This window comes from Equus asinus, chromosome 3 (genome assembly GCF_041296235.1).
Source record: "Equus asinus isolate D_3611 breed Donkey chromosome 3, EquAss-T2T_v2, whole genome shotgun sequence".
Taxonomy (NCBI): domain Eukaryota; kingdom Metazoa; phylum Chordata; class Mammalia; order Perissodactyla; family Equidae; genus Equus; species Equus asinus.
The window spans coordinates 90,357,644-90,375,384 of record NC_091792.1 but is presented as its reverse complement, the minus strand read 5'-3'; the positions used below and the strand labels follow the sequence as shown (position 1 = coordinate 90,375,384).

At 36.6% G+C, this 17,741-nt stretch overlaps 1 protein-coding gene across 1 annotated transcript in view; it reads left to right on the top strand.

Moving 5' to 3' along the window:
- The first annotated feature begins 708 nt into the window (after window positions 1-708).
- Window positions 709-17,741, top strand: part of MMRN1 (multimerin 1) — a 66,204-nt gene continuing 49,171 nt past the window's right edge. The window contains exons 1-2 of the mRNA XM_070505364.1: window positions 709-846; window positions 6,054-6,891. Coding sequence (XP_070361465.1) covers window positions 6,302-6,891 — 590 coding nt within the window. The 5' untranslated portion in view covers window positions 709-846; window positions 6,054-6,301. The remainder of the gene's footprint in view (window positions 847-6,053; window positions 6,892-17,741) is intronic.

Genomic DNA, 17,741 nt, shown 5'->3' with positions numbered 1-17,741 from the left:
TGCCGAAATTCCCTTTGTGTTCAGACATGCTACCCACATTCTCTACCATATTCTATCACAGTCATTTTAAATTGTCTGTCTGCTACTTCTAATAATGGGGCCTTCTCTGGATCTTTTTCTATTGATGTTTTCTTTCATGACCATGGGTCGCATTGTTTTATTTCCTCATTTGTCTCATAATTATGTGTGAAAGAATTGTAGTAAATAATATTTACCTCAGAGAAGGGCATACCCTTCTCCTGTCAGGCCTCTAGTATGCGGGCTGAGTCACACCAATTTGTAGTTGAATTAAGTCTAATCTAAACTACAGTTGTTGCAGCTTTAACTAGTTTTAACTCACCACAGTGAGTTTAAATACTTTGAGATCATCATCAGGATTTTCGTTTCAACTAAACTTGAGATCTGACCACCGGCAAAGCTCCAGAGTTCATTATCCTTTACAATGCGGAAAAACAGGGCTCTGATCTTTGCGGGTATGAGGCCTAAAATTAAGATGCAACGTTATGTGCTGCCTTGACATGTGAAACCCAGAGAGCCTGAGATGGCCTAACCACAAGTTCTCTTCCTCACTCTGCTCCAGTGGATAAGGTCTCCTAGCCAAACAATCTTCCTTATCAAGGGGACCAGGCACAGTTCCTGCTTATCCATGAGTAGTGGGTTTCAGTTCCCTGCCAGCCTGTACAACCATTCAAACAAGCCAATCACATTCTCCTGTGGGAGCTGGGGTCAACCCACACTCTTGATATTACAAAGCCTGCCTCCTCCAGTCCCTGGTTGTTCGTTCTGATCCTGAGTACAGCCCCTGTGTGTCCCTGTGTGCTGTGTGGTGTTCTCGTCTTCAGGGCTGTGAGTATATATATATATATAACTGCTGCCAATCTCATCCATCCAGTGTCAGGTGTCATGTTCAGCCATCCCTATAAGCCTAGGGTAGGAATTCCTCCCTTACCAGTGGGGTGAAGAGGAGGTGATTTAAACATTGTGGGACATCTCCTACTTTCCAGTAAGAAATCATTTTTTTAAAAATCTCTGGTGAGTTCTCTTTTTTTCCCAGAGCCACCCTTGGATTTGTACACTGTGGAAGATATCTCGCCAACCTTTTGCCTTATCTCCAACCTTTAGAGGACCGTTGAAGTGTACTCAGTGAAGGCTTGGCATGCCTCAAAGCTATTTTTTTTCAGGTCTCTTGCCCTTTACCCAGCCTTTGAAGGGCTGTGGCAGTGATTCAGTGAGCTTTCTTGAAGATGTAATTTCTAGCTCCTCTCTTGGCCTTCTCTGACACTTCCCCAGGGAGTGACGGGGGCTGAGACACCTTGTTACAACCTGTGAGGGGGCAAGTCTAAGCTCTCTATTCAGTCTTTGGTGGCGGGGTCGGAGTGGGACCACAGTTTGTTCTGTGGTGTTTGGTGGGGGTAGAGCAGTTATTGTCTAAAAAGTTTTCTGTCTTTCTACACTCACCATTTTCTGGTCCTTTGGCTTTTCTTGGGGCTTTTATCACTTGTGCCATTGATGTTTCTAGTTTGCCAAATTCTCCAGTACCCCGTGAGGGAGATACGAGGCCAAAAAAATCCAGAGAACTCAATGCTGTGTTGTTCCTTCGGTTCCTTAGCCTGTCTGCCTTTCAGAGTCTTCATATGTTTGTTTCACATATAGTGTCTAGGACTTTTAGATGTAATTAACAAGATGAATAGGGAAAAATATGTCTATTTCCTACATCCAGAAGCAGAAATCACTAATGATAATCACTTGATGGCCAGAGGTATATTTCCATTAAGGATATTAAAACTTCTAAAATGTTCAAAAGAAGTTAGTCTTAAAGACTTTTTGAATTAACTCTTTCATTTCAAGTGTACTCTTCTATCTAAATGGGAAATGCAGAATAAGCAATAGAGTAGTTTCATAAGCTGTCGATACAGACATTTCCTTATGAAAGATATTTGATCATCTTTTATCAATGTGTTCAGTATGTTCTTAATTATAAAGTTGAAAATTTAATGTTAGGGCAAAATATGGGTTTTTTTTTCCTGACAAACTAATATGCTTCTCTCACTTAGTATTAGGAATTATGTAACTCATCATAGTCTATATTCTCTTTCATACCGGCCCACTCAGACCTGAATTTCATTTTTAATTTCAATTAATTTGCATATCTTAAATTTTTCTGGAGTTTCTACTCCTTAATTATTCCTTATTATATAGCTCTTAGTCTTTGCTTTGTGATTCTCATATGCCTTTGGTGGTTTCAAAATAAACTATCTCAAATTTGTCTTAAAAACAGAGGAGGAAGAACAATAGGCTCTCAATTTTATTTAGAAAGGACTCACAAGGGGCAATGTGATTGAAAGCGTATTCTCGGAGCCTTTTGAAGCTGTATTCATAGAGTGAGCGCATTGTATTTACTTAGATTGCTTCTTTTTCTTTTGTGTGGCAATGAGTTGGGGAAATAGATTCCCCCTCCTTAACCTGCTGACAGGTGTTATTATTGTATATAGAAATACATTCATAGTCTCATTCATTCACTCATTTATTCAACAAATATTTATGGAATGCCTACCAAACACTGGTCTAGATCCTGAGGATGGAACAGTCTTCCGTTCTCCTGGAGTTCTCATTTTAGAAAGTGAGAGGAGTATGTTATCTGTGCTGTCAACAATAAGGCGAAGTCATCCCTTACAATATTGCACAGGAATTGAAAAAGGCACCCCAAAAAAGACAAAAACAGTAAAAAGCAAACTTATAAAAGCAAGAAATTCATTGAGAAAATGAATTTAAGACAATTTGAAAATTATTTTCTCTGAATTTCTGTAAACTTAGATGTTTACTGTTTCTTTGGGGGGGTATTATTATATGGTAGACAGATTCAGAATTGGACATAAATATCTGTTCTGTTAATTGCCAGTGTGTTACTCTAGGAAGTCATTTAACTTCTTTAGTCTTACTTTTCTATCTGTAAGATAAGAGTAGAATACTTACCTACCATGACTGAGAGAATTAAATAATATGCCAAATTTAACTTTTCTACCACACTGTTTGGCTCATCCGAATGACATATAAATTGTTTCTCTCCTTCCCCAAGTCATTTTCTGTATGTTCATAACTCCCTTTATCCATATATAAATTTAACAGGTTTTTAATACTTTTCAAGCAACATAAAATTGCAAAAGGCTTAGAACTTTGTTTTCTGCAATTATTTTTTTGACAGTGCCAATTTATAGAGGGCTATAATGAAATCTTACTTTAAATATTTAAACTATTTTAAGAAAACAAGAATTTTTCATGTGAAAAAGAAAGAAAGAAGCTGCTAAAAAATCCTTTTAATCTAGTGGAAGTTAGCGCATACCTCTGACATTATACAAAGAATAATAACTCTTGCAGTCATAAAATGGCTTTAAAAAATACATTAGCACAATCTTCAAACAACGAATTCTTCAATCTAAGGTTCTCTTTTAACACACGTTTATATTTTGTTTCAACTTAATAAACATTTTTGTTTTTTTCCTATGATTAGAAAGTTAATTCATATGTATTATAAAGGAAAAAGGAAAAATAAAATAAACCCATTATTTCATCAGCTAAAGAGAACCCATTTTGCAAGAGATATTCATCCCAAGTTTATGATACAATAAAAAATGACATAAAGACCTCCTGATAGCCCATAATATAATGGATTTCATAGTTTCTTTATTATAAAATTACTCAAGGTGAATGAATGGCAATAGGATAAAATGTAACTCAATACAAACAATGAGCATTGGGGATACAGCAGAATGATGTGGTGTAGGTATACAAAACTCTGATGGTACAGTTTAATCCAGGGAAAGTATTTATAGTAGCTAGAAGAATGGATTGAGTATTCTTCAGGCAGTAATTCCAGGAATATTATTTTTCTTAATTGTTATTTGATGAGTATTAATGAGTCTCAGAAAGCAATATTTGAGCTTAGGCCTCTGACAGTTTCTGGAGTACAGATATTTTATGTCTCCAATTAAGGGATGATCCATACACCTAAAACCATCAAATGAGCTGGGATTCTCTGGGGAGCTACAGCCCAAGATGGCTTAGTGGATTGATAATGAGATATAGAACCTTTAACCTTTTGATCACAAGGTCACTTGTAAGCTAGGATGGGGGTAACCAAAAGTCACTATTGGTCAATACCTTATAGGAAGCAAAATGAATTGCTTAGCTCCGGTCAGTTTTCATTACCATTTGAGAGCTATTTTTTATCAGTTGTAGACCCAATGAGTGACCCTTTATCACTAAAGTTCAGGATCAATAAGTTTTTTTCGAACCATAGAAGCAAAAAAATCTATGTGTGCCATTATTCTGATTGTTCCTTAAACTTTCAGGACATTCCGTTCGTTTACTTTTGCTAAATATAAGGAAATGGATTTAAAATTGTACACTAAATAGAAAAATTTTACTTGAGTTTTTCTGAATTACTGTTCTACTCTAAGCCAAAGCTGGTTGCTTATATCTTTTCCAGATCAAGAAGCTGTAATGTCTTTTTCTTAGTACTGAAAACCATGTTTGTGTTGTGAAAATTATGCAGTTTCATTGCTCTTTTTAGTAACTAATTGCTGTCTGAATTGTGTGTGCTGACCTTTTTGCTCCTTTACTAATGCAAGGTTTATGGGATTGTTCTGTGGTATATCCGAGAGACAGCTGCTTTGTTCTCCATATCAAAGTCAGTCGGGGTTGCTGCTGATTAATATGTGTCCTAGTTTAAATAACTTATATTATATGTTCTCTAATACGTCATCAATACAGAAATGAGTAGCAAACATTAAGGGGAGAAAACCTATTAAGATCAAGTAGTTAGTAGTTCAGAGAAAAATTAGGCCTTTTCTCAAACCCTGGTGTCCTGCATCCAGGGTGGGGCACAAGAGTGCATATCTACAATAATGTGTAACCAAACAGGCATGAAGTTTCCAATTTTCTGATTCTGAGAGAAAACATTCCATGACTGAATATTTAACAAGAACCTAATGCCTGGCACAGAGGTTGACAGAAAGATTAATTATACATGGATCTAGCCTTCAAATAGCATATAAGAGACCATAAGCAAATTGAGATCCAAGAATATTCTTGCTTTCCTTTATAATCTCAGGACCTAAAAGAGTACCTTGCTGAAGCCAACTGAGGCTTTGGGTAGTTAGTGAGTGAATGAATGAATGAATGAACTGTTATAACTTTTATTTATATGTCCAAAGTGTCTGCTATGGAATATTTTACAGATGAGAGAGCTTAATTGAAGTCTGAGAATCAGAGGTTTGCCAGAGTAGTGAAGTCATAAATCCCTTGAAGCATCTCTACTGGGAAAACAACCATAGAAAAGGAGTCAATTTAGTTCTCTGTTATCTACAGCTAGTATACTTTTGTACTACAATAAAAGTACAAAAGCATTATATATAATCCCATTTCAATTTATTTTCATGTGATTCTACTTTTTCTTCATACACTCCTTAGTGGTAAAATACTGATTACACCCAACCACTAGAAGATCAGGATTAGAAAACAGAGGAAGTAAAATTCCGATATTCATTCCATTAATTAGTTCTGGTAAAAGTTCTAAGGGCAAAATTTAAAGTGAGTTCCTTGTGTACCTGTATAACTCAATTATTTATGCTTTTCTTTTTTTATTACTTATGATCACTGAGATTAACTTCAATTAATGCTGCAGCTGAAGTGTATTTATAAAAATAGAGTTGTATATATATATATATACACATTTATAGAGACACTATAAATGTTTTTGTCTATGTGTGTGCATGTGTACAAGCACTTTAACAGAATGTGGCTCCTTGGATGGGGCACAGCGGAAAAGAAGGTCACAAAACTTTTTCTCAACTTCCTTGTGTGGTAGAACAAAATGTTAAGCTCCTTAGTTCAGCCCATCCAAACAAAATGTCATACTCCCCATCACCAGCGTAACATTTCTCTTCAATTAGCAACACATGAAACATGAGTGTACTAGAAAAGGAAAGTTACTTCATGTTTTTCTCATGGCTTTTCCTGATAATAATTGCCTGTGTTTTCCCATTTACCCTTAGCTCCATCAGAGACCCTTCACCGCTTCCATAGATCCATCCTACCAGAGGTCACAGATCACACAAAATCTACAGAAACAGGAAATCAAGCTTCCTGAGTCCACTACAAAGCACAGAAAACTGTTTCCTCTACCCATCTCAAATTGGCAAAGCTCTCTCTTAGCAGAATCAGTGTGGAAGCAGCTGTTGAAAAGGCTGGAAGGACTTTATGCCCCAATTTCACAAGAGCTTTCTCACTTCAAACTACTGAGATGAAGGGAGCAAGGCTATTCGTCCTGCTCTCTAGTTTATGGAGCGGGGGTTTGGGGCTTACCAACACTACGCATACTTGGACTATTCTTGAAGATGGAAACCCCCAGAAGAATATGACTACTGCTTCAGTTCCTCTAAATGAAATACAAAGTCTCCAAATGCTGCCAACTGCTCAGACCGGGTCAGCTGAGAGAGCCGCAACTCCTGAGGCAAGAAGCTCTGAAGAGAGTCTTCTGAAATCAGCACTGCTTCTGATGGAGACAAGTGCATCTCCTGAGGGTGTGAGAAACCAAACTCTCACACCCACAGAGGAGACGGAAGAAGGGGCGCTGAAGTCGCAAACTCCTGCCCTCCTGCCCAAATCCAGCATCCAGTTCAGTCCTAGAGCAGCGTCAGCGGTCCTTCCCAACTCCACGCTGAAATTTCTTCAGAGCTTTGCCAAAAACTTGAATCAACAAGCGAGTCCTCTAAATTCAGCTGGAGGCGTGGGAAATCGATCCCCGCGGGAAACATACCTCAGCAGAGGGGACAACAGTGGAGGCCAAAGAACCAACTCTCAAAAGTCAAGTTTTGAAACAACTAGAGGAAAGTAAGAAACATTCTTCTCTTTTGTTCTCTCTCTGATTATAGGGTCTATAAGATTGCAAGCTAATGGTTAAACTGTCTCACTCCCAGAAAATGACATCATGTTCAGGATGAGATTGGATCCTATTCTAGTTAGATAAGGTATTTAAGTGTTACCTTATCTACTGGGGAAAAGATGGGCACACAAAATGCAGCAATTTTGTTTTAACTGAAGTGGGTAAAGTCACTTACAGAGATGTTTTTGCTCAGGATGGTCACCAGCAATGTAACAACACAGCTATTGGGACTTTAGTTAATTCAACTCAAGGGGATGTGGGTTGTGCTCAGAACTACACACACAACATGAAAGAAAAAGATGTCAATACAGTTGAAATGTGAGCAGATTTAAAAATTGAAACAGGCTGGTGCTGTGGAAAGTATACAGTGATCAAGATTAAACCAAGCAGAGCTGGCTGGGAATCCTGGCTCCAGTGCTGTCTGCATCCGTGCCTTTGAGCAAGTCCATTGACCTTCCTAGATACAGTACAGGGAGTACAGATAAAAACACCACCTTTGCAAGGTTTTCATGCAAGATTCAAATTAATAATGCAAGCTTCTCGCACAATAGGTGCTTGACAAATCGTTTTTACCAGTACTGTTACATTGCGTTATATTCATCATCGTGAATATGATCAACAGAAAAGCCCATTTTTCAAATTGATTTTGATTTAAAGTTAGAGCAAATTCAATCTGAATTGTTGAAGTAAAATAATAAAACAAAGCTTAAATGAACATCATTAAAGAGGACTTTCAAAAGGACCAAAAAAACCCAAAATGCAAACCAAACCAACCAACAAACAAAACACCTGTGAAAAATGCAGGTCACTGTTTTATGCATTCAATGTTCAGAGTTATCTGTATGTTTGAAATACTGCAAGTTTAGTGTTAAGAAACTAAACTTTCAAATACCTTTTAACTATAATAAAATAATTTCAAGACACCAAATAATGCCTTGGGAGCCTAATGGAGTTAAACATCTTACTAACTATATAACATAATTCAGGTTAATGGCGGTAGCTTACACCTGCCGTGTGAAAGGCCTTGAGTTAAAGCTATTGTTGATATAAAGATGAGGAGACGCTGGGAAGAATACAAGCCAATAGATTTGTATTTATGTATTCTTTATTATTCAAATCCATTTTTTCACTGTATTTCAAGGGTTATAGAATTTTTTAAATATATAAGTAAATCTGATTTTAATTAAAAATTTATTAACATGGTGGAAGTTGGAACAATTGCAATTTCCTATAAAACAAATGCTACAGATTACAAAATATTCAACTTGAGATGGGTCGATTTTGTCTATAACAGCTATTTTAACAGATATAAATTAATCTTTCTCATGTTTAGGGACAACAGAATGTGGTCTATGAAATAATAATAACAAATGCCATTTATTGAGAGCCTTTTATAAGTCACTTACATGATCGTTTCTATTCTATTTTGTTAGACTCTATTATTTAATTTTCAAATCAATTATGTAGAACTCTTAGGCACTCAGAAATGACTGCGAATGTTTTTAGAGATGCTGTCATCAAGAGATTTTTCAAGAGAATAGGAAATATAATCAAAAGAAGAAGGGGTTAATTCAAATTAAAATATGACAAATTTTATATGGCATATAGAAAGTGGTATATAATTGTTTCAAAACTAGAACTAGTAATTGTTAATTTTATGAATACTAGTTTTTAAATAAATGCTGCTTGTTTTATCCAAGGACCTCACTTTCAAAGTTTGTGAACCCTTACGTATTTGAGGATTGTTTCTAGATTGCTTATTAAGCACCTAAGACAGTGCTAGTCTCTAGGGACACATAGAATTTTAAAAATAAGAATAATTCCTGCCTCCAAGGACAGGCACATAAAAAGTAAGCACCAACATATCTATCAGATTTTCTAAAATTCAATATATTGTTAGGAGGAAACAAGATACTAAAGGTGTAGCCTGCTGAACAGAACTTCATCTCATAAATTTTCCAATGAAAATACTCTTAAATTATTTCTAGAGAAAAGTACCACCTGTACTTAGAAATTCTACAGCCTGAGGTCCTGGAGAGCCTGAGGTTTTCTTTGGGTAATCTCTTCCATTAAGTCCAAGACTCCTTACTCATTAGGCCATGCACTTGATAACGGTATTAGAGAGAGCTTAGGTCTGTCTATTATGGACATGGTGCTGATGCAAAGAAGACTTGATAAGGTCAAAAGAGGTCTTTCATATTTTCATTTGATTAGCAAATAATAATATTAATAGCCAACACTTTGGCATTTGTTCCTAGCATTGTACTGTTCTGAGTGAAGATAATATTACATATATTTTTTCAATCATTTAATTATTACCATAACCCCATGAAGAAGATTTTATTATTTCTTTACAGAGAGGTTAAATAACTTAACCAAGTTCACTTAGCTAGTAAAGTTCAGGGCAAAGATTCGAACCCAGGCTGGCTGGCTGCAGAGACCTAGCTCCCAGCCCCTACATTCCACTCCTTCAGCAGGCGCAGTCCGTTGTCCCAGGAGGGAAAATAAGAGTGACCAGTTTAGGTGCCTGCCCCGTGGCTGAGTGGTTGAATCCACGCACTCCGATGTAGCGGCCCAGGGTTTTGCTGGTTCGGATCCTGGGTGCCGACATGGCACCGCTTGTCTGGGCATGTTGAGGTGGCATCCCACATGTCACAACTAGAAGGACGTGCAACTAAGATATAGAACTATGTACCGGGGGTGGGATTTGGGGAGATAAAGCAGAAAAAAAAAAAAAGATTGGCAACAGTTGTTAGCTCAGGTGCCGATCTTTAAAAACAGAGTGACCAGTTTACCTCCCTGCTTATGAAGCTTCAGAGGCTGTTCTTTGCCTCCAAAGTAAAGTCCAGATTCCTTACCCAGTTGGTCATACGAGGCCGTCTTTGATCTGGCTCCTGCCTACCTCCCCAGCCTCATCTTCTGTGAATTCTTGGCCATTAAAATTTGTAGTTCTCTGGTCCAGAATATGCTATTTGTTGAAGCTGTGTGTTTCCTGTTTGTCGCTCTTGATGGCATGGTCTTCTTTTCCCATCATCTGCTTCCTTTATACCCAAGAACGACACCTCCAGGAGGGAAACTGTTCATTCAGCTCTCTTTGAATTCTTCTATCACTGCACTTATAATAGTGAATTATAAGTATAGTGAACTTGTGATCACCTAGTGTATAGGGACATATTTTCGGTTCTAGCAAAGCCTCTGGCTTGTAGTAGGTACACAAAATATTTAACAAACTGAACGTAAAATTTATGGATCAATATGTCAATATAAAGAATAACCATTCTCAAAGAAATATTCTTTTTCTCTATGATAAAACCTGGTTGAGGTTTTCTCTCTCTCTCTCTCTTTTTTTTTTTTTTTTGGTGAGGAAGATTGGCAACAGATGTTAGCTCAGGGCCAATCTTCCTCACCAAACATCTGTTGCCAATCTTCCTCTTTTTGCTTGAGGAAGGTTCATCCTGAGCTAACACCTGTGTCAATCTTCCTCTATTTTGTATGTGGGACGTCACCACAGCATGGTTTGATGAGCGGTGTGTAGGTCCTTGCCTGGGATACAAATCTGTGAACCCCGGGCCACCAAAGCGGAGCACAAACTTAGCTGCCTTGCCACTGGGCTGGCCCCAAGGTTTTATTTTAATTTAGGGTTGTTTATTTCCTACTGCTCTTGGAATCTTGTAGTGATTCTAAGTAAAAGGAATACTTACATCTATAGAATTTTTCTGGCATATTTTTGTGTCATCTTGTACTTTCTCTCATCTTAGTACCACAGGAACTCCTGGCTACCCCATAGCTATGGTTTCCTGTCTGGCAGAGTGGGTGTTGGTCGGTGACCAAGCACCTTGACATTGGCAGGATAAAAAGAAGAAATTAGGATTAACCTATTTATGGGTTGAACAAGTATCTGCTGAGGATCTAATTTGTCCCCAGCTCTGTGCTGGTGCTGAGGGTAAAACAGTGAAAAAAACTCTCACCTGTCCTGCTCTCCTGGAGTCTACAGTCCAGTGGGAAGGACATGAGGAAAAACAGTGAAACACAAATGCTGATGTTAAATAAAAATGGTTCTAAGCATTCTGACTGAAGCTTATGAGAGTGTATAACAGTGTGAGCGGCCTACCCTGGAGGTTAGTCAGCCTTCCCCAAGAGGATAATAGGTGAAATGAGGTGTTGATGGACATCAACTGCCTACTTAACTTCTCCCCCAATCCCAACCCCTGCACACATGTCCTTGAATCTTCGCCGTCCCAGTGAGTGGCTAGTTCCATAACCAGTAATCTTGGATATATCTTTGACATTTTTCTTTCCCTCCTAGCCTTTGCCTAATCTATCAGGAAGTCCCCTTGGTGCCCTTCCAGTATCTCCCAAATCCCTCAGCCTCTCTCTACCTTCACTACACCATCTTGGTCCTAGTCATCATTATCTACCACTAGTCTCCTCACTTGTCCATATGTTTCCACTCTTGCCTCCTGTAACCCATACTCCACACAAATGAGAGATCTTTTAACTTTTTTTGATTGAATAAATTTGACATAGAACATTGTGTAAATGTGAGGTGTTTAAACTTTTAATTCAGATTCATGTGTTTCATTGGATGTAAGACTTCATCTATTGTTAAGTAAGACGTTATTTTACATAGTAATAAGTATGACATCACTATTTCTCGGAACTTTTAAATCTCTTTATCTCTTAGACTTAGATGGAAATTTTTTAAATTATATATCACTCTTTTGAATACTCTTGAATACTGAAAATACAAATGAAACTAGTTAAGGTATTTCCAAGGCAATGGCAACAACTACTGTCTGACCAATAGTGACTGAAAGATACCATTGATTTCAAAATATATTCTTGATTTCAGAGACGTGTTTCTTAAAATCTGTGGAATTTGATATTTTGTTCACATGCTCAAAATTACTCAGTAGCTTTCCATTATGTTTAGAATAAAATCCTAAATCCTCACCGTGGCCCACGAGGTCTTCCTTGGTATGACTCCTGCCTGTCTTTATGATCTCATCTTCCATCGCACTCCCAGCTCATTTCCTCCCACTTCATTTCCTCCAGCCATGCTGGCCTTCTTTCTGGTTACTGAGCACGTCAAGTTAATATGCATCTGAAGGAACTTCTGTTTGCTCTTGCTAGAATGCTCTTCCTTCAGTGTTTAGAATGAGGGACTCCTTCTCCTCATGCGACTTCAGTTTTAATGTCCCTCCTCAGAGACCTCCTCTGACGACCCAGTGTGAAGTTGCCATCCTTATCTTATCACCCTTATTTTTTTTCTTCGTAGCACTGATTTGAAATCGTTAGATCTATTTTTGTAGATAGCTGTGTATTTTATGTCTTTCCACACTAGAACCTACATGCCATGAAAAGAGGAACCTTTCTTTTCTTATTTACTGTTCTATCCACTGCCTGCAACAGTGCCAGGCACATAGAATTCAATAAAACTCTTGTGGAATAATGACTGGTTATTGGATGGGTTTGGAGTTCAGAGTAGAGATCAAGACTAGAGACACAAATTTGGGAAATAGGGAAACTATTAGAAAATGGACACCTGACTGAGGAGAGTTTTTTTAATGAAAGGGAGGAGAGAGGGCAGAAACCAGAGCTAGTCCAGAGAGTTTTCCACAATTTCATTTGTTGTTTTATTTTATTTTGAATACAGAATGGTCACAAATATGGTAAAATATTAATGAAAAGGGCCAGAAGGGAAATAAAAGTTGAATATGAAACAAGACAAATATTTTGATTTCTTTTCGAATTTCATGTGTTTATTCTTCTTCTATAAGCCACATAACTTGCTTTATATATTTTTATATACAACTCGGCTTGAGTTAAATGAATTAAGACTTCTAATATAATGTCTAAAATGATAAGTTCTACAAGTATTTTATTAAACCACTTAGAAAATTTAAATACCACATTTTAAAAATTATTGTGTTAAAATTACAAAAATGAATGATTGATTAGTTCTTCTGTTTATCATAATATGGATTTGCTGCTTATTTCTGTGAATTTTATGAGTAGGTTTTAGATGTGAAAAATCCCATCAGTTAAATTCACGTGCTGTCTTAGACCCTTCAGGCTGCTCTAACAAAATACCACAGACTGGGTGGCTTATAAACAAAAGAAATTTATTTCTCATGGTTCTGGAATCTAGAAGTTCGAGATTCAGTGCCAGCATGGTCAGGTGAGGGCCTTTTTCCAGCTTACAGACTTCTCCTTGTATCCTCACGTGGCAGAAGGGGTGAGGGATCTCTGCAAGGCCCCTTTTAAAGGGCAGTAACCCCATCACGAGAGACTGCCCTCATGACCTAATCACCTCCCAAAGGCCCCGCCACTCAATACCATTCATATTGGGCATTTGGATTTCAGCGTGTGAATTTGGGGGGCAACACAAGCATTCAATCTGTATCATATGTAATTTGCAAAGTTATTATTAGACCTAATAGCATCCAAAGGGGATTATTCTCACATCCTGTAAAATTCTAAAGAGAAACACACCATTATATTAAAGATTATTTTTATTTTCTTGGGAAATAAATGTATCTGCTACATTACTGCCAGTGAAAACTAATACTAAATAAAGTATGTTCTGTATCTCAATTTTTTCTCACTAATTATTTCCTTTTATTTCATTCACTAAATTACTGCTGAATACACAAATACATATTTTATCACACATGCTAGAATTTAACAAGTGCTTATATAGTCCAAGTGATTAAATGAGAAATTTTTGTATCTCAACACCCTCTGTTTTTTTAATATGAAAATATTATATTAAAAATTTATTATTTGGGGGGGAATGCTAAAAGAGTCAGTTCACAGGAAAAACTGGATTAAGTGTAGAATTCAGCATCATAGCATCTGCCGCCTGCCTTTCCCGGCTCTGTGGTCCGCGCCCTGGGAAAGCCTGACACCTACTGGAACAAAAACAATTTACAACATTCCTGCATATGCTGAAGTCACAACGTGGGGGAAAAGAAAGAAAAGAATAAAATTAGGTTAAATAAAGCAAACTTATGAAAAAGTTTATATTAAAGTAAGTTTAAGAATCGTTACTGATAAATATATATATATATATATATATATATCTAATTCACTGCATCTCAAAATTGCACTATTATTGTCTTTAAACATTAGAAAATAGGTTGGATCCAAAAAGCGAACTCCGTGCATACCCTGGGATGGGGACACATTCAGCTCATTCTCCTAAAATTCTACACTGAGAATATTGTTTACACACAAGAATTTGTGACTCTGAGGCACTGTACTGTCATCTATCATGAAAACTCAATTACAGTCACCGTACTGTGCCCACTATGGAAGGCAAATTAATGACGCCTGACAAAAGACATTTTAATTGTAAAAGTTGATATGTAAAAAAGTTTCTTTTTAAAAACTAACTTAACCAGACAATTAAAGTATTAGAAATTCCCCATGATCTGATCTTTGCATGATTGCCTTTCAAAATTTGTTCTAAAATTTATTTACATGATTCTTTTATAAAACTAATACTTATACCCCAGTTTGAATATTACGTAGAATTTTGAAAAAGGAGGGACTATATAAAAGTACTTAACACTGAAGTGAAATGAACTACAAACATAAATTTTCTTTTTAAATAGTCGTTTTCTTAAAGAGATTAGCATCAAGACGAACTTCTCGTTTGGACTATTAACCAAATTAATAGTTACATTAGCCAAATTAATTTAATATTAATCATATAACTAATAATTATATTAATTATATTAGTTAGTTATATTAATAAACTAACTAGTTATATTAGCCAAAACTAAATATAAAAAGTCTAATGCTTTATTTATGTGTGATTTACATATCAAGAATCTTTTTACTAAATTTAAATTCTTCTGATTTCTATTATTTATTCTTTCATAGTTTGTATCTTTCCTTTGAACCACTTTCTCATTTAAGACTGGTGAACTACATATAAATTCTAGTCTCTCAAACCAATAATTTGGAAAAGGTCTTCACTTTTTAGTTTGAAAAAATAAAGATTTCATAAAATTTAGGAAGTATTTATAACTTTTTAAGACTATAGAGTCATTTTGAATATGTTTCTTCTGAGGGCTAAGTTTCATCATATGAATTGAGCATAAATCATGATAGTCTAATGGTTTTCTGGAAATTATTATTGACTGGATATAAGCAAGCAATTATGGTTAAGATGAATTTATCAGGTTATTAAAGATGTGAAAAAGGAGCCATGTCTCTCCTTGCATGTGAGGCAAAAAAATTGGGAGATATATAAATATATAGATATAGTAGATATTTAGATACCTATTCGCTGCATAAAAAATCCCACTGACCTCTCCGAATCGTTTAATCATTTTCAGCACAGCAGGTATTTTACACATATTATATTAACTCATTTAATCTCACAACAATCCTGTGAGGTAGGTAATATTATTATGCTTACTTTATAGAGGAGGAAGCCACATTTAATAGACAAGTTAATAGCTAATAAGCTGTAGTCAAGATCCAACAGCAGGCAGTCTGGCTCCAGCATCCACAAGTGAACACCTGTGTTACATGCTTCTCTCTTCAGGGAAAATTGTCTTTATTATTTTACTTCACTTATGCAGGTATCCCTGCGCCTGCTCCTCCCCTCCCACTTAATTCAACAATAGAAAAAAAAATCTCCCGACAGAAATGCACTCTCTTCTTCATTTGTCCCCATGTGTGGAGAAAGAAAGGGAATGGAAATCTTGTTCAGCAGGCAGTCCTTCAGCACCAGAAATGACCTTCTAAATCTGACCTAAAGCAGTGGAAAGGGCACGTGTTTATGACAGCTATGAAGATGAGAGAAACCCCTCATTTCCCTTCTCTTCCCTTTCCTTCTTTTTCTCTTTTCTGCTCCCTTTTGTCCCTTCCATCTTTTCATTCTTTCCTGTATTTATTTCTTCCTCTTTTTCTTCAACTCCCTCTCATTTTGGCAAGAGGCATGCAAAATTATTTACAGCTTTCCACGGCAATGTTTTTAGTATGTTTGTATTTATTTGTATTGTGCTAGAATTTTCATACCATAAAATTTACCATTTTAACCATTTTTAAGTGTGCAGTTCTGTGGCATTAAGTACATTTACACTGTTCTGCAGCCATCACAACCATTCATCTTCAGAAGTTTTTCATCTACCCAAACTGAAACTCTGTACCCATTAAATAGTAACTCCCATTCCTCCCTCCTTTCCCCAGCCCCTGGCAGCCACCATTCTACTGGCTGTCTCTATGAATTTGACAGCTCTAGGTACCTCATATAATGTCTTCTAAGTTCCCCCATTCATACTGTAGCATGTAACAGAATTTCCTTCCTTTTTAAAGCTGAATAATATTTCACTCTAGATAGATAGATGATTGATGATAGGTTAGATGTAGATAGATGGATGGATAGATAGATAGACAGATAGATTAGATAAATAGATAGATAATCACATTTTGTTTATCCATTCATCTGTCGATGGACAGTTGGGTTGCTTCTGCCTTTTGGCCACTGTTATCCATGATAGTTTAGTGATGCTCTCACATTAGGCTAGTGTGCCAGAGAGAACGTTTACCCTGACTGGTGGTGCTATCTGAAATCCATTCTCTTTTTACAACCTTAGAGCACATATTTATCCTCAGGGACTTAGTAATTGAACTATTGAACCAAATGAGGCTTTATTTGAATGTTTTTCCCCCTAATTATTGACATCAACAAAACTAGTTTTGTTAGGATATGATCTTGCCTTTAAGAATCTATTGTCCTCTTAAAACAAATTACTTTTTACTAATTTACACACACGCAAAAGAGAAAGAATTGACCACGTATGTCAGACTTATGGAGTTGAGAAAGAAATGAGCAGGTTGATTTACAAATGTAGTAAACACTTGTCATTAAAAACACATGACTACTTTTGATATATTTAGGAAATATTTGTCTCACTTATCATCACTGAATTTGGAGGGGATTTAATTACTATACACTTGAGGGGTTTAGCGTACAATGATGTACAACGCTGTAATTTCATAATTTTGCTGGTAGTAGTGGTCAAACTTAGCTCAGGTGAGTTTCTGTTGGGATGTGTTTTCGTGCAATAGTGGTCTTATAATTAAGACAATAGTGTTCCTTATGAGATAAATTAGTGACAAAATGAATGAAGTCTTTGCTTATGAAGGATTAATTAATGTTTCTCTCTCTAAATTAAATCCCATGGGAGACTTAGTTCTTTTCCTGCGGCATTTGTGAATTCATTAGCACATGCATATATTGTTATCGTTTGTAATTTGTAGTCATCTTGGGGTACAAGGTAAAGAAATGGTCATTTGAGATCTTACACTTTCCCAAAGCAGGGAGGCGTGGGTGGGAGTTAGGTGAGGTGTGGGAGGCTGGGAGGAGAGTCACCAGATAATCCTCTTTCTTCAGGAGTGAGTTAATTTTCAGAAGTAGTCATGTCTGCCTGTTTGGTTTCAGGTTTCCTTTTGTTCCTTTTTGAACCCCGAAATTCATCTCAGTGAGGGGACTACAGGAAACAAATTCATAACAAATCTCCCTCAAACATAAAATCTTCTCCAACTTCCAAGAGCAAATTACATACCACTGGCTAGTTTATGGTGGGGATTTTACTGGTCTACCTTGATTTCTAGTGGGTGTCCTCAGGACCCAGTATTTTCATGCTATTGTGTCAGTCCAAGCCACAGGTTATCAATATGAAAGTTTAAACATTCACTCTTTTATGAAGTGATGACAGGCAATTTATTAATCTGAGTTCTAAGGACGAGTATAACTGAAGAATGTTATTTCTTAGAT